General features: G+C 44.2%; 1 protein-coding gene across 20 annotated transcripts in view; it reads left to right on the top strand.

The window, feature by feature from the left end:
* Positions 1-24,915, top strand: part of LOC129865730 (adhesion G protein-coupled receptor L3-like) — a 306,636-nt gene that overhangs the window by 232,957 nt on the left and 48,764 nt on the right. For all 20 annotated transcript variants that reach the window (XM_055938713.1, XM_055938710.1, XM_055938701.1 and 17 more), the window contains 3 exons: positions 4,990-5,112; positions 8,425-8,630; positions 10,631-10,807. In XM_055938713.1, coding sequence (XP_055794688.1) covers positions 4,990-5,112; positions 8,425-8,630; positions 10,631-10,807 — 506 coding nt within the window. The remainder of the gene's footprint in view (positions 1-4,989; positions 5,113-8,424; positions 8,631-10,630; positions 10,808-24,915) is intronic.

Below are 24,915 nucleotides of genomic sequence, written 5' to 3'. Positions count from 1 at the left end.
TAGACAGGTTACCTTGGCGTTCTTGGGCACAGGGACTATGATGGTCTGCTTGAAACATGTAGGTATTACAGACTGTGTCAGGGAGAGGTTGAAAATGTAATTGAAGACACTTGCCAGTTGGTCAGCGCATGCTCGGAGTACGCGTCCTGGTAATCCTTCTGGCCCTGCGGCCTTGTTAATGTTAACCTGTTTAAATGACTTACTTACATTTGGCTACAAAGAGCGGGACCATATAGTCGTCCAGAACAGCTGGTGCTCTCGTGTCCACTGCTCCGATTGCTCTCTCCTAGGCAATGGCTAAATAATGTATGTACCTGTAGTCTTTGTTTGTGCGTGAAACATTTACATTTTTATGTGCAGTACTCACAAGCAATACAAAAGCTTACCCAGGATATATTATTCCTGTTTTCATGCTCTTGTTGGCAGAAATACATGGGCAGTTTATTAGGTACACCCTTCATGTGCCGATTAAGATCCTCCTTTGCCTCCAGAACTGCCAGAATTATTCTGGGCATGGACACATTGCTCAATTGGTTTCAAGGGCCCTAACGTGTGCCAGGAAAACATTCCCCACACCATTACACCACTGCCACCAGCTTGTACCGTTGACAACCGGCAGGATGGAACCATGGACTCATGCTGCTCATGCCAAATCCTGACTCTGCCATCTGCATGATGCAACAGGAACTGGGATTCGTCGGACCAGGCAATGTTTTTTTGCACCTCAATTGTGGTGATCATGTGCCCACTGGAGACGCTTTTTCTTGTTTTTAGCTGATAGGAGTGGAACCCGGTGTGGTCGTCTGCTGCAATAGCCCATCCAGACAAGGACCGACAAGTTCTGCATTCTGAGATGTCGTTCTGCACACCTCTGTTGTACTGCACCATTATTTTTCTGTTTGTGGTCTGCCTGTTAATTTTCACGATTCTTGCCATTCTCCGTCGACCTTTTCTCAACGAGCCCACAAGACTGCCGCTGACCGAATGTTCTTTGTTTGTTGCACCATTCCCAGTAAACCCTAGACACTGTCGTGCGTTTCTGAGATACTGGAACCTGCGCTCCTAGCACAGATGATACCACACTTAAAGTAGCTTAGGTCACTCATGTTGCCCAATGCTAACGTTCAATCGAACAGTAACTGAAGGTCTTGATGCCTGTCTCCATGCTTTATATAGCAAGCCATGGCCACGTGACTCACTGTCTGTAGGAGTGAACCGTTTTCTTGAAAGGGGTGGTGTGCCTAATAAACTGACTGAGTGTATGTACTCCTCACTAAACACGATCCTAATCACGTTAGTTAGTCTGTGTGTGCGTGTACTTACAGATATATTATCTTCATTTGATCACCCTGTTGCAGGATAACTTTCTTTATTGAGTGAGGAGGAGTTCAGGTGTAACAGAGGGAGCCTTGTTGTACACTTTCTCGCTTTGTGCGGTTAAAGAATGGTTGAAGCTGACAAACAATTTTGCCCTCTAAGATTGGCCCTCGCTTTAAGGAAGTGATCATTTTTGGGTGTGAGCTGAGAGGAAAGCGATGGGTAGATGAGATCGAGATGAATGGTGAACACAGCCACGTTTTGGAGTGCTGGCACAACAGCTGTTGTGTCTGAGGGGAGATCATCATTTGTGGTTCAGAGACTGCCGCATCGGAAAATGAGGCGTTGAAAGAAGATCATTTCAAGGTACAGATTTGATCAATCTGTTGCAGGAAAACGTTCCTGCAATGCATGAAATATACAAGTTGTAGTGTATCTGAGGATAAAAGAGGTCATTTTCACTTTTGAAATTTCAGACTTGATTTTCCATTATGAAAAATGTATCAACCCCTACAAAAATTGAAATTCATTATAATCCACATAATAATTCACATTTTCTGTGCTGCAGGATTATTTTCCTGCTGTTGCAAACTGGCTCAAATTAAGATCCTAAATCTGCATGCCAGCATATGCTCGTGCGTGTGTGTATTAGTGTGTACAGTACTTTCGGAAAGTATTCAGACCCCTTGACTTTTTCCACATTTTTTTACGTTACAGCCTTATTCTAAAATTGATTAAATCATTTTTTCCCTCATCATTCTACACACAATACCCCATAATGACAAAGCAAAAAAAAATGTTGTTAAAAAACTAAAAGACTGAATGAAATATGACATTTACATAGGTATTCAGACCTTTTACGTAGTACTTTGTTGAAGCACCTTTAGCAGCGATTACAGCCTCACGTCTTCTTGGGTATGACATTACAAGCTTGGCACACCTGTATTTGGGCAGTATCTCCCGTTCTTCTCTGTAGATCCTCTCAAGCTCTGTCAGGATGGATGGGGAGCATCGCTACACAGGTATTTTCAGGTCTCTCCAGAGATGTTTGAACGGGTTCAAGTCCGGTCTCTTGCTGGGCCACTCAAGGATATTGCGACTTATCCCGAAGCCACTCCTGCGTTGTCTTGGCTGTGTGCTTAGGGTCGTTGTCCTGTTGGAAGATGAACCTTCGCCTGTCTGAGGTCCTAGCTTGCTCCCGAGAGCTTTTCATCAAGAATCTCTATGTACTTTGCTAAGTTCATCTTTCCCTCGATCCTGACTAGTCTTCCAGTCCCTGCTGCTGATAAGAGTTCAATCTTGGTTTCATTAGATCAGAGAATCTTGTTTTTCATGGTCTGAGAGTCCTTTAAGTGCCTTTTGGCAACTCCAAGCGGGCTGTCATGTGCCATTTACTGAGGTGTGGCTTCCGTCTGGCCACTCCACCATAAAGGCCTGATTTGTGGAGTGCTGAAGTGATGGTTGTCCTTCTGGAAGGTTCTCCCATCTCCACAGAGGAACTCTGGAGCTCTGTTCGAGTGACCATCTTGTTCTTGGTCACCTCCCTGACCAAAGCCCTCTTCCCACGATGGCTCAGTTTAGCCATGTGGCCAGCTCTAGGAAGTGTCTTGTTGTTTCCGAACTCCCTCCATATAAGAATGATGGAGGCCACTGTGTTCTTGGGTACCTCCAATGCTGCAGACATTTTTTGTAACCCTTCCCCAGATCTGTTTCTCAACAGGTGTGTGCCTTTCCAAATCATGCCCAATAAATTGAATTTACCACAGCTGGACTCCAATCACGTTGTAGAAACATCACAGGGATGATCAATGGAAACAGGATGCACCGGAGCTCAATTTCAAGTCTCATAGCAAAGTGTCTGAATACTATATTTCTTTTATTTTTGAAATTTGCAAAAATGTAAAAAAAAAATATATATCTGTTTTTGTCATTATGGGGTATTGTGTGTGTATATTGATGAGAAAAATGCGGGAAAAGTCCAGGGGTCTAAATAGGTTCCGAATGCACTGTATGTGTTAATCTTCTCTCCACCTTTTGTTTGTTTGCATGCATGTCTGTGTACCACTCCCTCTCATCGCTGATCTTATGAACAGATTTCTGCCGTCTTATTTCACTCGGCATACACATCAACACCTATTGTGGGTGTGTGTGATGCCTAAAGCCAGTCTTAAGCCTTTTTTTCATGGCTCATCCAGTGGGATGAAAAACATTGCAACTGACTCAGTTAGCTCTGATCTGGGATTGTTCGGTATATCGGCCATTGTCACGTTCCAGTTGAATAGGAATACATCTCGCCATCTCCAAAAGAATCCCTTGCACCATTGTGTAGCAGTTGCGAGGGTGCCACGGAATGTTAATACAAAGGTTATCTTTCTTAAAGTGAGAGCATGGCATGGCATGAAAACAACTTATTTTTTCAAGGGTAGCCACAATAAGAACATTTTGCCTTCCCTCTGTGGGTGTTTTGTGCGAGCATTCGAGAGGTGGCCTTGAAGCCAGAAGTTGAAAGAAGTTTGAAATATTTGATGCCATCTCTCCCAATTAACAGCGTACTGTCCAGGCCTGTGTTCAAATAGTATTGTTTTCCCTTAAAATACTTATAACGTTTTATTGGGCCTGTCTGGAGTGACAGGTGGGAAGGGTTTGCACTTTGGGGACTATTCCATTAGTTCCCTTGCACTAGACAAGCTCAAATGAAGAATTTAAAAGACGACGTACTCTTTTAAGACGGGTCTTGTTCTGTATTCTCAAACCAAATGCAAGCACATGAAAAGTACACGATTTCATAGAAACTGATTATTTCTGCCAATCTCCTATTGACTCCTCATTTTCCTCTGCTGTACGATGCAGCAGTCTTTAAGCCACAAATGATGATCTCCCCTCAGACACAACAGCTGTTGTGCCAGTTCTCCAAAACCTGGCTGTCTTCACCATTTGTCTCTATCTCATCTACCCATCGCTTTCCTCTCAGCTCACCCCCAACTTTGATAGCTTCCTGGAAGTGAGGGCCAATTTTCTCAGTTGGCAAAAGTGGACTTAGTGGACTTCAGCACGAAGCAAGGAAGTGCGCAACCAGGCTCCCTCAGTTACTCCGAACTCGATGAAGAAAGTGTTGCGAGACGTGTATAGCCCAGTGTTGATCGGAAGGCTTCAGTGGGACGCTACTCTTCAAAGCCTACCAAATTCAGAGGATGATGCACTTCAGTCAACATACCCTGAAACCACTGATGAATGGAATCAATTATATCAGAGTGAAAGGCTTCTGAGAACAAATCTGACAAGGTATCCCCTTGAAAATCCATTTGAAGTTTGTGAAATGCATAAAGTAATGCATAATAGCTGATGTTGGGGATGGGAGCATCTTTTGATCAAGTGTTTCTTAAACTTTGTTGTTACCCCTTTGTCTGCTTTGTCTTTGATCTGAAACAAACTCCAGTGCTGTGATGCATACAGTCAGAGCAGAACTGAGTTTCATATTACAATGTAAAGCTATTGTTCAATGCTAACACGTTTCGGTAGGTTGACAGCGAGCGCTGGTGGGTGCATGGGTTTTCATTCATATACTGCAAATGTTATCCCAGATGGAATTCTCTTGCATCCCTGTCGACACTTTCACCCCTCATAATAATGTTCTTTAAATGGTCCTTTTTCTTCTCATTTGCTTCTGTTCAGAGCTGGAGGTGGCCCGGATGAGTACGGAAGGCAATCTGCACGACCTGAAATTCCCACAAAGTGGCGGCCATGGTAACTCCATCTCCCTGTCATCAAGCACCTTGAAACAACATGGGAGAAACGGTAAATGGCTTCGCCTTTTAATTTAAAAATATATATATATACTGTATATATCAGGGCTCTCCAACCCCAGTCCTGAACAGCTATTAGTTGGGCAGGCTTTTGTTCCATTCCATCAGTTAGTGCCTGCATACCCAGTAGATCTTCTGGACTGAACATCCCTGTCTGAGATAAGTCTGCCATTCATAATTCCATGCATAGTGTGCTTCTTTTTCTGATGCCATAAGAGTGTAGGAAATGTTTTTTCTTTGTAACCAGTAAAGGAAGAGAGAGGCTCTAATATCTTAAAAGGTCAAACCGTGTCTCAAACAACAACAAAGCTGGCACCCTGTTTTTGCTCACCGTTAGCTAATATTAGGAAAAAGTAGGTCAGTTCAATAGGAACAAAAGTGGAAGCTGCTTTGGAAGGGGCTTGGGAGTTTAAAACGTGCCCATTTGTAGGGCCTGGTGTGAGTGAGAAATATAACTTCCCTGCAGCTAATTATACTTGCATACCACCTGCTTCTAACAGGCTGTTAACCTCTCTGGGATATGGCCAAAATCCAGTGAAAATGCTGAGCGCCAAATCAAATAAATTACTATAAAAATTAAACTTTCATGAAATCACAAATGCAAGACACCAAATTAAAGCTACACTTGTTGTGAATCATCCAGCCAATGTGTCAGATTTCAAAAAGGCTTTTCCGCGAAAGCAAACGATGATATTATCTGAGGATAGCACCCCAGTAAACATACACAGACAATCCTATTTCAAACCTCCAGGCGCGACACAAAACTCAGAAATAAAGATATAATTCATGCCTTACCTTTGACGAGCTTCTTCTGTTGGCATTCCAATATGTTCCATAAACATCACAAATGGTCCTTTTGTTCGATTAATTCCACCGATTTATATAAAAAATGTTCATTTATTTGGCGCGTTTGATCCAGAAAAACATTGGTTCCAACTCGCGCAATATCACTACAAAAGTTACCTGTAAGCTTTGTCCAAACATTTCAAACTACTTTTGTAATACAACTTTAGGTATTTTTTAACGTAAATAATCAATAAAATTGAAGACGGGATGATCTGTGTTCAATACCGGAGGAATACAAAGTGTAGCAAGCTTTCATGTCACGCGCCTCTAACAAAGAGTACACTTCCCTCGAGCCTCATTCTGAACAGTGCTGCTACTTCATTTCTCAAAGGAAAAACCTCAACCAATTTCTAAACACTGTTGACATCCAGTAGAAGCAATAGGAACTGCAAGAAGGTCCCTTAGAAATCTGGATTCCCAATGAAAACCCATTGAAAAGTTTGAATCTGAATGGTTTGTCCTCGGGATTTCGCCTGCCAAATATGTTCTGTTATACTCACAGACATGATTCAAACAGTTTTAGAAACTTCGGAGCGTTTTCTATCCAAATCTACTAATAATATGCATATCTTAGCTTCTGGGCCTGTGTAGTAGGCAGTTTACATTGGACATGCTTTTCATCCGGACGTGAAAATACCGCCCCCTATCCCAGATATGTTTTAAGAGCATGGGTTGTTTACCAGTAACATGTTTTTTGTGTGTGCAGAGTTAGGGTGCCTTCAAACCAAAATGCAGGTTCGACGCGGCAAATTATTCCTTAAAAAAGCTACGTTTTCAATTGGTTGACAGATACGTTGTTGCTACTGTAAGTACAAGTGTAACCACTTGTACTTACAGACCCGTTACCCGGTAATGGAATAGTTTCCCTGGAATAAACATCAATATGATTCCAAGTGTGCCAAAATGTTAGAAGCAGGTGGAGGACTTACACTTGATTTCAGGCAGAGGTGACCAACCCTCTTCCAGGAAAGAGATACTGGATCTACCAGGGTTTTGTTCCAACCTTGTTACAGCACAGTCGATTCTGCATAGTATCAAGGTCATGGAAAGCAGCTAATTAGTAGAATGAGGTGTGCTAGATAAGAGCTGGAGAGAAAGCCTAGCAGAAGGGAAGTTCTCCAGGAGGAGGGTTGGCCACCCCTGATACAACCTCTGATAAAGTAAAGCGCCTTTTTTACTCGACTTCAAATGGACAAAAGAGGGTCCCTGGTTGCGGAATTAGTTGTGTTCAAGAGCTGCTTCAAACTTTAATGAGGCTATTATACACAATGCGGGGCTACCTACGGGAGCTCCACGGCCCGTTTTTGGACTTGATTACTTGTTCATGCAAATGAGTTAGGCTGTTAGCGCGTGCTTACCGCTCTTGGCTCTCGATGAATGTCCAGCAGTGCCTGATGTTTCATTATATCTTCATTTGCTTTTATTTCCCGTTCATTGAGAGGTAACACACAAATTGTTTTATTTTCATCTGGAGTGAGTGATCCAAGTCGCTGTGGGAGGGGTGTGCTTTCATATCCACCTTCTAAAGAAAGACGCCAGGAGGGGGATAAGGTAGTGCGATGGGAGTGGGGAAAGAAACTAGGAAGAGTATCTGTTGCCTTTGTCAGTGCAATAAAGCAATAATGACATTTCATTGAAGTTTAATTAAATCGACCTATCATACCTACAGAGGTCTTTTTTTCAGCCTCGACACCATTGTTGCTCTTGATAACATGCTCTGAGCAGCGAATGTGTTTGAGCAATTTTCCATATATTTTGTCCAAAATAGTTTAAACTCTATAATCCTGTGGAATCAAAAATCTAAAAAGAATGAATGCAGTTTTTACCGTACCCCAAAATGCATCCTTATTTTTAAGACTTTTCATTTTTTAATAAGTTATTGTGTGCTCCAAGACTTTGTGGAACTGTAACGTTTGACACCTGTAGATTGAACTGTGGAGGTCCAACGCCGTTATGCCCTGGAGCAGGCACTTAACCCCAAAATAGTTCCAAAGGCCGGCTGCAATCCGAGCTCTTCAATGTGTGTGCGGGTTTCTCGTAGGCACATAAAACCTTGGCACATCTAGCCAAGGTTTACAAACTTTTTTAATTTATGGATAGAAACATATGTTGACCAGATAGTAATTTTTCACGTTTGGTTCTCTGGCGGTAATGTCCCTGCTACTTTAACATTGATTTGCGCTGTTAAGTCACATGTACAATAACATTATACTGTATGGTAAAACATTTTAACCACACACTTTCAGTTTGTCAGTGGTGGCTCTGTCTCAAGTCTCAATTGCCTTAAATTCTACTTTCCTTCATCACTCTGATCTGAAAGAACTGACCTGGTGAAAGCCAGCCTAATGATGAGCTTACGCCATATTCTTTTCACCTGTCACTACAGACAAAGGGGAGGAGATGAGCAGAGGATGGATTTTCAAGAAATTGAGACTGAGCCATGTGTTATTTTTCCTAGGAGAGATCCGGATGGCCTTCGTCCTGTACAAACACATCGGTGCCTACCTGTCTACAGAGAATGCCAGCATGAAGCTCGGCAGGGAAGCCATGGCCACCAACTACTCTGTCATTGTCAACTCTCCCGTCATCACCGCAGCCATCAACAAAGAGAACAACAAAGTCTACCTGTCTGAACCGGTCATATTTACCCTGAAACACCTGCAGGTAGAACGTGTACACACACACACACTGGGATTATCATGAAATTCACTGAGTTTCTTAAAGGGGCAATTTGGGATTGGTACATCCATTTTGGACTTTTAAATGAATGGAGTCACCCCATATTCCCCCATTTTTAAAGTTTTACCTCAATCTTTCATAACATATTGACGATGCAAAACTTTGTTTTCATTCGTTTTCTCCCTATTAGTTTTCGAACAAACAGTCTAACCTGGAAGGCTGAGCTAATATGAGGGTTCTATTGTTCATCCCTGAAGGCTGGTTAGTCATAGGCGGAGCATTAACTTCCTCCCCGACTGCATTATCTTCCCCCCGCACGACTCCATCGAAACAGCCCCGGTTTGTCTCCCAACGGCGCCCAAAGCTGTTATTAGGCAGGGAGAGAGAGAGAGAGAGAGGGTGGGGGGGGATGTAACACTCGGGGCCAATGCAGTTATTACTGGGGACCAACTGGAGTCCGCCTTCCTACGTTTTTCTTTCCCCACTGGTCTAAGCTCAATAAAACAGTGCTCTTATATACAGCAAGTTTGTGCTTCCCTCCACTGTACTTCTGTCAGTGAGGACATGTCTTTTTTTCTGAACGGCTGTTTTCTCTGTCTTCTAAAAAGTTGATTATTTTAAAGAGTATTCTAAGATTTGTCCAGAGAGTATTCAAAAAGATGAACTGTATCTATATGGATGGTTATATAACTGCAGGTACACTAGAGTATGAATGGATAGGAGGACGTACTTCTCATAGCCTGGTTCCAGATCTGTTTCTGCTCTCTTGCCAACTACTATGGTCATTGTCATGCCAATCGTGGCAAAAACTGACTTATCCTAGGATAAGGATAGCCTGGGTTCAGATCTATTTGTGTCATCTTGGCAACTACTATGTTAATTGTCATCAGTGATGTAGTGGTAAAGAAAATAGGTGGTTAAACTTGGTCGCAGCGAATAAAGTAACGCTCCTTATACTTTCAATGCGTTCTTCCGCAAAAGGTGGGTAAACTGCGTTTACTTGTGTTTACCCTCCACTACACCACTGACTGTCATACCAAACACCACCATAGTACTTGGCTATACACCATAAACAGATCTAGGATCAGGCTGTACTGCTCTTCACTCTAGTCTTTTGTTCCATCGCTCTACAATGAAAAGCCTTTAGATCAGATGGTGTTGGACCACTGGTCCCAGGGGACTGTGGTCGTCCTCTAGTTATTGTTTCGCTTCCTGGCCTCAGCACTTAATGGACTAATTCAAGTTGTGAATGGGACAGAAGGTCACCTGGTCTGGTTATACCACGACTGTGCTGCACTGTATCCAACTAGCCATTGGTTGGCTGTGTGGAGGATAACTCAATAAGGTGGGACGTTTATTTCTGAGAGGATCTGCTGATTTATTGATGTGTCACAAATGGAATCCTATTCCCTATACAGTGCACTACTTTTGACCAGAGCCGTATATGCTGCAAGAGATGGCTCTTTCCCACATCAAGGAAACTTTACCCGTTGAAAACTATTTGAGGCATTCCTATGCATCGGCACGTCTCTCCTCTCGCGCTTTATCTGCATTAAGCTCTTAAGTGACTGTTTTGAAACGGGCCAGCGAGATGGCAGGCGACGCTAGCCGTTAAGGCCGCCACCTTGCAGAGAGCAACGGGGCAGTCTATTGTCGCACAGTGAAGGTTAAAGTGAAAGGTTGAAAAGCACAATGAAAAGGCTGCTCGCCGCCGCCATTAAACTAAACCTGCACTGCCACCGGAAAAGGGAATTAAGCGGCTTTTTCTGAAATATTTAGTCCGGATCTGGAGTTATGGCATTGTGGCGTGTCGAGGTTATGGGAGCTTACCTGGAATTAGCCCCATGCGTTTCCATTTAACCCAGCCAGAGCCGTTTAGAAAAGAAACATGACTCAACCTGCAATCAATGTGTGTGTTTTTCCTCCCATTAGCTCCATTGTGCAGGGGCCCATAGGCTAATTGTTATGTGGTTTGTCCCCCACAGCAATCCAAGGAAAGCTTTAACCCCAACTGTTCTTTCTGGAGTTATTCCAAGAGGACCATGACGGGGTACTGGTCGACACAGGATTGCCGGTTGCTAGGCACCAACAGGACTCACACCACGTGCTCTTGTACCCACCTGACTAACTTTGCAGTCCTCATGGCTCACGTGGAGGTCAAGGTAAGGCCTGTTCCATCGGCTCCTCATTCCGTTTGCTCTCAGCTCAGATCCCGTAGAAGCGATACAAATTCCACAAGTAGTAGACGATGGAGACCTCTGTTTTGCAACCTTCATAGCACATTCTACAAAATGGCAGAGTTAAGATCAAAATCTTAAGAGCATTTTTTTTTTGTGCCGAAAGCGTCCTTAGTGTTGGGTGTATTAATTGTCCCCTTGCCTTGTGCTAGGCCTTGTGTGAATAGTTGGAGAGAGTGGCAGTTGTAAAAGGAAAATGCATTTGGACCTTCAAGAGTTCTAGCTAAGAGGCTGCCGTTCAGTCGTCTGGATACATACTATGCTTGAACGCATTTAGAATACCTGAACGCATGATTCAATGTTTCGAACATTCCGATATTCGCATGTTGATGAATTGAAGGAGAATCAGCATCTGTTTACGTTGTGTTGAAGCTGGGTACTGGGAAAGCATAAAATAACACATTTACATTTTCTGTGTATAATAGACCAATAACGATAAAGATTGTATTTATGTGCCTCCTAAACTATTTGGGGTTGCTGGTGTTTGTTGTTGTGCGTTTAAGTGTCTCACTGCGATGCTTAAATCCAAGATAACTTTTCAATTGACGTTATTTCGTTACATTGACGCAAATATATTGCAACTCATTTTTTTTTTAACTTTGACTTTTATTTGTTGCTGTCTCATTTCCCTGAGAGGTCTTCTCGTTCCTGAACTTCTACCCCTGCAGTTTCTGAGGGGGAACAAAGACTCATATGAAAGAAAGATTTAGCGAAAGGGTGCATTTTATTTTAAAAGCATGAATTTATATGTTGTGTCTTAGTGCTCTTTTACCTGGGAGAAAAGATCTGTGCGTTCTTTCTCTGCTCTGTTGGGGGCTTCATTGTCCGCTTTAGTCTTCTGGGAAAACAACAGAAAGTGATGAGAAATACAGAGCTGTTTGACAGACACAGGAAAAGCGAGGAGGTAGAGAGGGATAAAGAGAGGAAACATATAATAGGAGAGATCTCCTCTTTTTTTCACTCTCCCTCTTTCTCCCTCCCCTCTCTCTCGCTCTTTCCCTCTCTCCCTCCCTCCCCTCTCTCTCGTGCTCTCTCTCCCCTCTCTCTCCCTCCCTCTCACTCTCTCTCTCCCCTCTTTCTCTGTCTCTCCCCCCCCTCCTCTCTCTTGCTCTTTCCCTCTCTCCCCCCTCCCCTCTCTCTCGTGCTCTCTCTCCCCTCTTTCTCTCTCACTCCCTCTCACTCTCTCCCATCTTTCTTGCACTTTCTCTTTCTCTCTCTCCCCCAAGGCAGTGAACCTTAGTCAGCAGGGAAGGATGACTCTATAATGTCTCTCCCAGTTTGCCCAAGGCCATGTAACCACAGACCTCCCCTCCACCCCAGCTCCCACCGCGCTCCAACCAGCCCCTCTGGTCCAAAGGGGGTCACCCCCAGTGAGGAGAAGTTACTGTTTGTCACTAAGCCGCTTGGCTTGGGGAAGGCAGTGTGCTCAAGCCTTGGTGTCAAACCGGGCCATGAATGCAGAGGGAAGCTGTGAATAAGCTAGTGCCCTTAACAGAAAAAAACTGGTGAAAAATAGGGCAAAATGGGAGTGAAAGAAGCACTTTGTCATATGATTCACTCACCTTTTGGAAACCCCAAGATGCTGGTGTTCATTCAGGGGGAAAGTGGAAAGTCGTTACACCCCAATTCAAAAATTGCTGCATTTTTCTACTCGAAAGACATTTTGGTTCTGAGGAAACGCAGGCATCCATTGACACACTGCCAAGGCATTCCAATCCGGAAGCGCTAATGAATGGTGAAGAAAGAGCACAAAAATGCCATAAATTGGAGTGACCATATTTTGTCTCCATGGTAACTAAACATTTCGCGCTGTTCTGTCGAGGCATTGTTATTACACATTACCCTCTGAGTGAGAGTTTACAGATTGGCATGCCGCAATTACCATCTTCACTTTGAGCGGGCAGAGGCCCGCTGTCGTCGTCGTCATCTGTATTCCGGCAGATAGACAGGGTGTTCCAGTTAGAAATGGCAATAATACTACTCTACTTTTAAGTTTGGGAAGTGCTTGGGCTTTTATGATAAGACGTTGTTTGATACGTTCAGTTGTTCATAAACAGCTTATTATTGTAGATATTACTTAGTCCTAGATAGAGATTGAGGTATAAGTTTAGGTATAGTTAAAACTTCTACTTGCACACAATCCCGGATCCGGGAACACCCCCATCAGTAAAAAAGCTGACTAGCATAGCCTAGCATAGCGTCACAAGTAAATACAAGCATCTAAATATCATTAAATCACAAGTCCAAGACACCAGATGAAAGATACACATCTTGTGAATCCAGCCATCATTTCTGATTTTTAAAATGTTTTACAGGGAAGACACAATATGTAAATCTATTAGCTAACCACGATAGCAAAAGACACAACTTTTTTTCCCCACCATTTTTTTCCTGCATAGGTAGCTATCACAATTTCGACCAAATAAAGATATAAATAGCCACTAACCAAGAAACAACTTCATCAGATGACAGTCTGATAACATATTTATTGTATAGCATATGTTTTGTTAGAAAAATGTGCATATTTCAGGTATAAATCATAGTTTACCATTGCAGCCACCATCACAACTCTCACCAAAGCAACTAGAATAACTACAGAGACCAACGTGAATTACCTAAATACTCATCATAAAACATTTATGAAAAATACACAGCGTACAGCAAATGAAAGACAAAGATCTTGTGAATCCAGCCAATATTTCAGATTTTTTAAGTGTTTTACAGTGAAAACACAATATAGCATTATATTAGCTTACTACAATAGCCAACCACACAACAGCATTGATTCAAGCCAACAATAGTGATAACAAATAAACCAGCAAAAGATATAAATTTTTTCACTAACCTTCTCAAACTTCTTCAGATGACAGTCCTATAACATCATATTACACAATACATATAGAGTTTGTTCGAAAATGTGCATATTTAGCGGCACAAATCGTGGTTATACAATGAGAATAGTAGCCAAGCTGCCAACAATATGTCGGGAGAAATCTTGGGAGAGGCACCTAATCTAATCAGTAACTAATCATAAACTTGACAAAAAAATACAGGTTGGACAGCAAATGAAAGATACATTAGTTCTTAATGCAACCGCTGTGTTAGATTTTTAAAATTAACGTTACTACGACATACAGCGTGCGTTAAAGCGAGACCGCACTGAAATTAATGGCGGAATATGAGTTTTACATTTTTCAACAGAACAACGAATTAACATCATAAATAGTTCTTACTTTTTGATGAGCTCCCATCAGAATCTTGGGCAAGTTGTCCTTTGTCCAAAATAATCGTTGCTCGGTTGTAGATTGTCGCCTTCAACTTTGGAATTAGCAGTAAACATTAGCCATGTGGCCCAGACGTGCCCAACTCACTAGAACGCAGCACAAATAAATATCCGAAAATCGCAATATACTGATATAAACTGATATAACTCGGTTTAAAATAACAACATTATGATGTCTTTAACACCTATATCGAAAAACATCAGAGCCGGATATATCTAAGGGCTATAACGGGAGCTTTCTAGAACGCCATCCTGAGGTCTGTCTTGCGTCATAGCGAATGAAGGAAAGAGAGGACCCCACGTTCCGAGCCCATTTATATGGCCTCAGATCTGCCTAGCAACTCCATTCCAATTCTCACTATTTGCTGACATCCAGGGGAAGGCGTATGCAGTGCATCTCAACCAATAGAAGACATGCAAATTAATAAACTGACCTCAGAACAGCCTGCATGATTTCAGATTTCTCACTTCCTCATAGGAAAATTGCTCCAACTCGAGTTCTGTTTTACTCACAGATATAATTCAAACGGTTTTAGAAACTAGAGAGTGTTTTCTATCCAATGGTAATAATAATATGCATGTTGTACGAGCAAGAATTGAGTACGAGGCAGTTTAATTTGGGAATGACATTTTTACAAAGTGCAAACAGCACTCCCTATTGAGAAAAGGTTGTAGTAGTTGGTTGAAGTGATGTCTCTACAACCTGTTTTCAACCAGATCTGTACCTGCTGGACATTTTGAAAGCTGACCAAATGCAAGTACATAACCTGTATTAGAAGCAGGAACTTGGTTATTTAATGATGAGCTTTTTCTTAATTCTATTAAGACAACATAGAGAACAGCTAATGTGGTGCCTTTCAACAATAACTGCCCTCATCTCCTTCTTGATTGCACCACGTTGCCCAGTCTAACTTTCATGTTTGTATTTTACCTTTGAACTTAAAGCGTATGGGTGATTATCACGCTAGCTCAGTATTGTAGATATGTGTATCCAGAATCCCCGGACTCTGACTCTCTGAGGAATTCATTATGTAACTTTGATCTCTGCCAAAGGAGGGGGAAAAAAGATCCACCTTTGTCTATTGAAAAGGGTTATGGGCTTGTTGATTATCTGTGGACTTGCACTTATTAAAGTGTTGTACTGACTGAAGCATGGTCAACTTTAAAAAGTCAACACAGTCCTGAAGGCCATCGACAGTGTGACTCACTATCATGTCCCAATAGGCAAAGGCACATATACTCACACCGTGTCTGTCAACGACAGGGAATGAGGTAGCTGCCATCCGAAACAATCGGGAAGGGATTAAGTGCCGTCACTTTCGTCTGTCTCACCTCTCAGGCCTTTTGTGCACCAACATGAGCCGTTCCTGCCGACGCAAATGACAGGGAATGAGGTAGCTGCCATCCAAAACAATCGGGAAGGGATTAAGTGCCGTCACTTTCGTCTGTCTCACCTCTCAGGCCTTTTGTGCACCAACATGAGCTGTTCCTGCCGACGCACTGAAGGACACCCGTCGGCCGCGTAAACAAATTAAACTAAATGGCCCGTCACCAGATGTGTGTTAGTCAGAGATTATGTCGCTTTTGTGTCTCCAGGAAGGGAAGTGATTGCGAGGGAGTTTCGAGTGAGGATGAGAGGGATTGCTTAAGCGGTCTGTCAAAGTACAGTATGATGTCTCCTCTAATCAGTCAACTCCAATTGCTCTCTCATCAAACATAGGAATGTATGTTAATAATAACGGATATTTTAAAGGGTTATTAAGTCTATTGATAAGCTCCTCTATCCAGCTGGAAGTTACTCAAAGAGACAATGTGGTTGTTGTTTGAATGGTTTCCAACGGCTGTTGGGAATTGCTTCAACTTGTCCCAGCAGGTTGTCATTCCTGTAAATATCCAACATGATCTCTTTTAACCCTAACGGGTCAATTTTGGCCTCAAGGGGTGATGCAGTACATGTCATTATTTCGATATCCTGTTTTTGATCTTGAAATGTTGGACTTTTTCAAGCAACTACTTACTGACAAAAAACCCCCACAATTTCCTATGTTTTTTGTGTTTATATGGAAGAATAAAAAATGATCTCTTTTGTATACTAGTGGTGTGCGGCAAACATGACGACCTAACCAGCCTCTCACGCCATCGTGCACATGTTGAGTTTGTCTATCCCCACCAGACGGACACGCAGGTTGAAATATCAAAACTAACTCTGAACCAACTATATTCATGTCAGGACCCGGTGTGAGAAACAGTCACTAATAGTCGGCAGAACCCAGAAGATGAGGCAGACTCAGCAGTACTAGAGATGGTGGTTTAATAAAAGAACAAGATCTTCAGGCAAAGAATATAAATCCACAACGTCCAAAATAAAGCCAAGAGGCAAAAATGGATATCCTCCAAAATACAAAGAAAATCCACAAAGTGGTAAGAACAGCAGGGAAAAAACAAACATCAAAAGACTAATCAAAAATAAACAAAAACAAAACCAGAGAACCTTTGGAAAATCCAACAAGAGAAATATATGTTCACAACAAGGCTGGGGCTGGGTGCTAACATACAAACACTGAGCAAAGAACTGAGGAACACACAGGGTTTAAATACCAACAAGGAAACAACACACAGGTGCAAACAACAATTAGAGCAAGGAAAAAACAAAAGGTTCAAAAAAGGTGCAATGGGGACATCTAGTGACCAAAACCTGAACAATCCTGGCCAAATCCTGACAATTCATTTGGGGAAAAGGTCGAAACATTCATGGACATTTAGCTAACTAGCTTGCTGTTGCTAACTAATTTGTCCTGGGATATATACATTGGGTTCTTATTTTACCTGAAGTGCACAAGGTCCTTTTTTTATGCTGGATCTTTGTAGAATTTTGACCCATTTTGACCCACAAAATTGTGTGACACTCCACAGATAAAAGGGTAAACTTAATTTGTTTCTTGTAATCTCTCCGCGTTCTTCTTCTTCCTCCTCTTCTCCTTCTTCTTCTTCGTCTCCTCCTCCTTTTTGCTTTTTCCTTCTACTCCATGGCGGTTGGCAACCAAGTGTGGACCTCATTCATCTTTCAATCACCCACGTGGGTATGTGCTCCTAAAAACCAATGAGGAGATGGGAGAGGTGTGACCTGCAGCGCATCAAGCGTCACAAATAGAACCAAGTTCTATTTTAGCGCCTGGCTACCCCAGATTCAAAGGCCCCTTTCATTTCTACAGAGTGATGTCATATTCATTCCAGTAATGCCATTTAAGCGGTTGATCAAACATGACACCAGTGTTACTAAAGGACCAACATTTGGAAAAGCCTGCTTTAGACTTGTTCAGTACCTTAATAGTCCAGACCCACCACCCAGCCAGCTACTCAAGGCATCAACAGTCTACTCTTCATCGAACCACCCTCCTTTGAATTTAAGCTTCTATTTCCAAGACAGCCCCGGGGTTGTGGAGGCACTGTTTAAATAGCAGCTACAACCCCCCCAGCCGAGACTTAGAAAGATAGACCTGTTGTCCCTCCACATACAGGCCATTACTTAGGTAGTGAGCGTGTATGCCGGGATTGGGCTGGAGGTAATATCGAGCCACCTGTAAGTAGCACCAATCCCTAGGGACCACCGGGGTATAAATCAATGGTACCTCTCAATAGGATGATGGTGGGGGGGGTGGGGGTAAACCCATACATCAGTGTCCTGGTGGGGTGTCTGAATTGGAAATGATGAAGATGCCGTGATACGTTCTAGGCTTTGGACAGTATATTTGGCACATTCAATGTGTGCACAGTTCCTCACAATGTTAACTTAGAACCTATTATAACTTGTCACTTCCATCCATCCACCTATGTAGAGTAGCTTTCGAACCATCTACATCTTGATGTGGCATGATAACCTGTTGTGGTCTCAGTGTCTTGATGTCCATAAAAAGAGGTCATCCATGTGCTTTTCTGTCTGTTTATTTAGGATAGGATGAACTTTAATGTCCCATGGGGGAAATCGTCTCAGACACGTACCCTGGTTCGATCCTGGGCTGTATCCCAACCGGCCGTGATTGGGAGTCCCATAGGGCGGCACACAATTGGCCCAGCGTCGTCCAGTTTAGGGTTTGGCTGGGGTAGGCCTACATTGTAAATAAGACTTTGTTCTTAACTGACTTCCCTAGTTAACTAAAGGTTAAATACTGCTGAATACAAAATTGAGACTGTACATTACACACTCAACTTAATACATACATTACCCATATCACCATACACTTCTCATACAGCCACATACATAATCCTTAGCATATTCCCTTATTTTGTCAGTGGCGTACTAACACTGCTCAACTTTACTTGTTGCTGTTCAGGTATTTGATGGCCATGAAAGTGAAGGAGTGCTTATACCTGTTCAGCTAACATGTGGGGACCCTATAGCGTCTGCCTGAGTCGGAGGAGGAGGGCCCCTATACCGTCTGCCTGAGTCGGAGGAGGAGGGACCCTATAGCGTCTGCCTGAGTCGGAGGAGGAGGGACCCTATAGCGTCTGCCTGAGTCGGAGGAGGAGGGACCCTATAGCGTCTGTCTGAGGGGAGGAGGGACCCTATAGCGTCTGCCTGAGTCGGATGAGGAGGGACCCTATAGCGTCTGCCTGAGACGTAGGAGGAGGGACCCTATAGCGTCTGCCTGAGTCGGAGGAGGAGGGACCCTATAGCGTCTGCCTGAGACGGAGGAGGAGGGACCCTATAGCGTCTGCCTGAGTCGGAGGAGGAGGGACCCTATAGCGTCTGCCTGAGACGTAGGAGGAGGGACCCTATAGCGTCTGCCTGAGACGGAGGAGGAGGGACCCTATAGCGTCTGCCTGAGTCGGAGGAGGAGGGACCCTATAGCGTCTGCCTGAGTCGGAGGAGGAGGGACCCTATAGCGTCTGCCTGAGTCGGAGGAGGAGGGACCCTATAGCGTCTGCCTGAGTCGGAGGAGGAGGGACCCTATAGCGTCTGCCTGAGTCGGAGGAGGAGGGACCCTATAGCGTCTGCCTGAGACGAAGGAGGAGGGACCCTATAGCGTCTGCCTGAGACGGAGGAGGAGGGACCCTATAGTGTCTGCCTGAGACGGAGGAGGAGGGACCCTATAGCGTCTGCCTGAGTCCGAGGAGGAGGGACCTTATAGCGTCTGCCTGAGTCCGAGGAGGAGGGACCCTATAGCGTCTGCCTGAGTCCGAGGAGGAGGGACCCTATAGCGTCTGCCTGAGTCCGAGGAGGAGGGACCCTATAGCGTCTGCCTGAGTCCGAGGAGGAGGGACCCTATAGCGTCTGCCTGAGTCCGAGGAGGAGGGACCCTATAGCGTCTGCCTGAGACGGAGGAGGAGGGACCCTATAGCGTCTGCCTGAGTCGGAGGAGGAGGGACCCTATAGCGTCTGCCTGAGTCGGAGGAGGGACCCTGTAGCGTCTGCCTGAGTCGGAGGAGGGACATGGGAGGGGTCTGAAATAATAATCTGGGGGGATGTTGCCTCACACCCATGCCCTTCATGGCAGTTTTTATCAGGCGGGCAAATTGAGATTTCAGTTGGACTGATAACTTGGCAAACCAGACTGTGATGCCATATCTCAGGATGCTCTCTATGACTGCATAGTAGAACAGGAGTCTACGTAGGAAATAGAGGCGTTGTAGTCAGCAGCAGACACTCTCCACTTCCATCTTCCAGCTCACCACATTGTCCACATCTACACCCAGGTAATTATACGCACCAACCTGTGCTATGTTGGGATTGTGGACAGGCACATGGTCACCGACAGATTTGGGGTCAAACGCCATCTCATCCTATAAGGAAAAAATGACGTTGGATAGATCCACGTCCCAACTGCTATCTGGACGCATTCCACTTTAGGAGGCCGCATACATAGTCTACTGCCGGCATTATATCACGGTTATTGTCGCTGAAGACATTGTACGTTTCTATTAGGCACATGCACTGAATGGAAACGTCAAGGTCTCCTCCTGGCCCTTTAAACCTGATGAATGGTCCGAGATCCCTGATTCATGTGCCCTCTTTGCTACCCTCTCTTCGTCCCGTACAGCTCGTAAATCCTTGCCGATATGTGAAGGCGCCGCGCGACACCCCTCAGTAGGGCTACTGATACCCTTACTACAACATTTGCCCTGCCCCACCATATTTTATGACTGAAGCATGCTATCTCTCGCTCTCTTTCTCTCTCTCTCTGTCATCCAGGCAGATTTATGAATTTTAATTGGATTGTCGTCATGCTGCGAACGGTTCTTTGTGGAATATCAAGGAGGGAAACTTATCTCCTCTCTCCCATTGGCCCACATGATCTTGACACATCCAGAGCCCAGTGGAGGAACACCTGTTAGGATGAAGGATCTCAACGGCGATTCATTTGTTATAGTTTGATATCTGATTGGATGGACTTGATTGGAGGTGTCAGGGCATGCTGTTGACATGTACACTGAGTGTACAAAACATTAGAAACACCTGCTCTTTCCAAGACATTATTGATGTCACTTGTTAAATCCAGTTCAATCAGTGTAGATGAAGGGGAGGAGACAGGCTAAAGAAGGATTTTTAATCCTTGAGACAATTGAGACATCGATTGGGTATGTGTGCCATTCCTGGTTGGATTGTGTCAAGAACTGCAATGCTGCTTGGTTATTTACGCTCAACAGTTTCCCATGTGTATCAAGAATGGTCCACCACCCAACGGGCATCCAGCTAATTTGACAACAACTGTGGGAAGCATTGGAGTCAACATGGGCCAGCATCCCTGTGGAACGCTTTCGACACCTTGTAGAATCCACGCCCCGACGAATTGAGGCTGTTCTGAGGGCAAAAAGGGGGTACAACTCAATAATAAGGAAGGTGTTCTTAGTGTTTTGTCCACTGTCTGATTTCCTGGTAACAGCAGGCCATATGTTGTGCCTCGCGGTAACAGATCAGGGGCAAACCCAATCTCCCCAGGCATCTGTCTGGAATGAAAAATATGTGTGTTCAAGAAATAAAAAAGTGACGGGAGAGATTGGAAGAGAAATCGAATGTGCACAAGGCGCGTACCACCCTAGTAAGTAACATATCCACTGGTATGACTCGGTGGCCACCCACGACACAGAGTGAATTTTGGAGCGAGTTAGTCCGCTGCTTTGGGGACCCCGTGCCCCTTCCCGCCGCGGACGCCTGTTAAAGGAGAGGAGCATTGAGGTTGAGCTACCGTGGCTCTGTGACAGTAGTGTGCGACAGCCAGCTGTCATCCCGGGCGAGACCCCAGAAAAGGTCCTTCATCGTAGGGATGAAGTCGTGGCCGGTGGCGCCTTAGCGATCATCCACCCTTCCAGAACAATGAGATGTCACTGCAGTAGATCCATCACACAGGTGTGGCTGCATCCTACCCCTCCCTCTCCTTTTGACCCAGCACCCCCTCTCCGTATCGAGGCAGAGATTGTGATGGATAGAGATTGAAGCCATGGCACAGCTCGCTAGCTCAACCCACTCTAGGCCCCCTTTTCCAAACAATCTGCATCTGCCACCATCCAGTGCATGAGATGCCTTTGTAGCAAAGGGGGACCACACACACACACACACACACACACACACACACACACACACACACACACACACACACACACACACACACACACACACACACACACACACACACACACACACACACACAGCTCCACCCCCCCTGATGTATACACTACGGCTCATCAGGCATGAGAATCAAGAGGCTCAGGGTAGCGGGTCGACTGTTATTGTACAGCAGCCCCTTAATGATCAGCATCTGTTCTCTTCTCTCTCCCGGCTAGCGTTAGCCCGTGCTCCGCGCACCCGTTAAACAGGCCTTTTGTGTGTCGTTTCCTACCAAGATCCCCTTGCTGCAAAAAATCCCCCCTGGTTGCTCTAGCCTTTCACCCCGCCCCCTGTGGAGAATCATACTGCTGACTCGGGTGGAAGTTTGATTTAAAGGCAGTGCTCGTTTGTGTGAAAAGATACACTGTGTGTTTTCTGTAAGAAAACAGTGAGGAGCGCATCCTCTATTTGCGACTCACTGATATTGTCCTTGAGGAATATTGTGTAAGCCTTTGGAATTGCACATACACACACACAAACACACATGTTTCTAGTGATTGAATACCTGCTCTGCAAAACGTACATCCTCAGGAAACACTGCAAGTAAATAAAATGTGCAATCATGTTCATCACAGCTAAAGGCTATGGAGAAGAATAGCGGTCTGTTTCAATTCCTATTGTGTTACCTCTGTGATCCTCATTACTACTCATGCGTAGTCGAGTCCGGAAACGTCGAGCCCAGCAGGGACAGCAGTCAGTTTGACGGCGGATACCACAGATACCAGTTTTCTTTTAAGTATTTTTGAACAAAGCCTTAAAGTTAATGCTTACTGGTGGGAGAATGAAGAGAATTCTGTGGGGAAATGAAGAGTGTCTGAGCTGACCAGTGTTTGGTTGGCAGTAAATATGTTATGTTAATAAATCACGATGTCTCGGATGCTTAATTGCCTGGTTTTCTAGATATAAGAGACTTAGTTTCTTGGGAACGCATCACTTTTTCACCTTTATCTTGAATATATTTCAGGTGTGTGTCGTGGAGATTTATGATGACTAGAGACAAACGGTGTAGGGTGTAGTTTCTCATAGATGCTGATCTTGGGTGAGCTTTGCATTTCCCCCAACTAATGGTTAGGATTGGGGGAGAGGAAGCTGATCCTAGATCAGCCCCCCCCCCCCCCCCCCCCCCAGAGCAGATGGTTTTCAAGATCCATGTGTGTATTTGGTTGGTACTTGAGTTGCCAACTATCCACAGCATTCCTTAAATAATAACAACGGTAATAACCAATATAATTTGGACGATTTCCTCATCTGAATGTGCTGACTAAGCAGAACATGGGCATTGCATCTTAATGAAACAAGGGTCTGCGTGGTATTGATTAGGCCATAATTGATTGATGAGGGCATAAACGGTGCCAGAAGGGAATTGTATGGTAATCACGAAGCACTGCATGCTTTTGGACAGTGTGTTTATATCAATTGCTGTGTCTTCTGTGTGTGGATGTTATCCTTATGAGGTTGTAAGCACAAATCTCTACGCACATGTTTTTGGGGGGGTTTTTTGGGTCCCTTTCTGGAAATGTCTTGCATCTCATCTCAAATAGCACAGCATGACTATATACAGTATACAGTGCATTCTGAATGTATTCAGACCCCTTGACTTCTTCCTCATTTTGTTTTACGTTACAGCCTTATTCTAAAATGGCTGAAATAGTTTTTTCCCCTCATCAATCTACACACAATACCCCATCATGACAAAGTAAAAACAGTTTTTTTTTTTTTCAAATGTATAAAATAAAAAATAAAAAACTGAAATATGACATTTACATAGGTATTCAGACCTTTTACTCAGGACTTTGTTGAAGCACCTTTGGCAGCGAATACATCCTCGAGTCTTCTTGAGTGACGCTACAAGCTTGGCACACCTGTATTTGGGGAGTTTCCCCCATTCTTCTCTGCAGATCCTCTCAAGCTCTGTCAGGTTGGATGGGGAGTATCACTGCACAGCTATTTTCAGGTCTTTCCAGAGATGTTCGATCGGGTTCAAGTCTGGGCTCTTCAGAGACTTGTCCCGAAGCCACTCCTGCCTTGTCTTGGCTATGTGCTTAGGATTGTTGTCCTGTTGGAAGGTGAACCTTCGCCACAGGCTGAGGTCCTGAGCGCTCTGGAGCAAGTTTCCATCAAGGATCTCTCTGTACTTTGCTCCGATCATCTTTCCCTCAATCCTGACTAGTCTCCCAGTCCCTGCCACTGAAAAACATCCCCACGGCATGATGCTGCCAACACCATGCTTCACCGTAGGGATGGTGCAAGTTTTCCTCCAGATCTGACGCTTGGCATTCACACCAAAGAGTTCAATCTTGGTTTCGTCAAACCAGAGAATCTTGTTTCTGATGGTGTGAGTCCTCTACCATAAAGGCCTGATTGGTGGAGTGCTGCAGAGATGGGATAACCTTCCAGAAGGACAACCATCTCCACAGAGGAACTCTGGAGCTCTGTCAGAGTGACCATCGGGTTCTTGGTCACCTCCCTGACCAAGGCCCTTCTCCCCCGATTGCTCAATTTGGCCGGACGGCCAGCTCTAGGAAGAGTCTTGGTGGTTCCAAACTTCTTCCATTTAAGAATGATAGAGGCCACTGTGTTCTTGGGGACCTTCAATACTGCAGACATGTTTTGGTACCCTTCCCCAGATCTGTGCCTCGACAGAATCCTGTCTCTGATCTCTATGGACAATTCCTTTGACCTCATTGCTTGGTTTTTGCTCTGTCATGCACTGCGGGACCTTATATAGACAGGTGTGTGCCGTTCCAAATCATGTCCAATCAATTGAATTTTCCATAGGTGGACTCCAGTCAAGTTGTAGAAACATCTCCAGGATGATCAATGGAAGCAGGATACACCTGAGCTCAATTTCGAGTCTCATAGTAAAGTGTGAATACTTATGTAAATAAGGTAATTCTGTTTTTTTATTTGTAATACATTTGCAAAAATGTCGAAACCTGTTTTCTCTTTGCTATTTTGGAGTATTGTGTGTCGATTGATGCGAAAAACATTGTAATCTGTAACGGAAGAAAATGTGGAAAAATTCAAGGGGTCTGAATACTTTCCGAATGCACTATATGTAGTACAATATACATAGTCGGATCACATATGGTCTACAGGTTTACAGTTGTGATCGTGTACCAATATGAATGTATTTGAGAGGGCATG

The sequence above is a fragment of the Salvelinus fontinalis genome, chromosome 11, assembly GCF_029448725.1.
Source record: "Salvelinus fontinalis isolate EN_2023a chromosome 11, ASM2944872v1, whole genome shotgun sequence".
Classification (NCBI taxonomy): Eukaryota; Metazoa; Chordata; class Actinopteri; order Salmoniformes; family Salmonidae; genus Salvelinus; species Salvelinus fontinalis.
The sequence above is the reverse complement of the archived record's forward strand: the minus strand, read 5'-3'. Positions and strand labels throughout refer to the sequence as shown.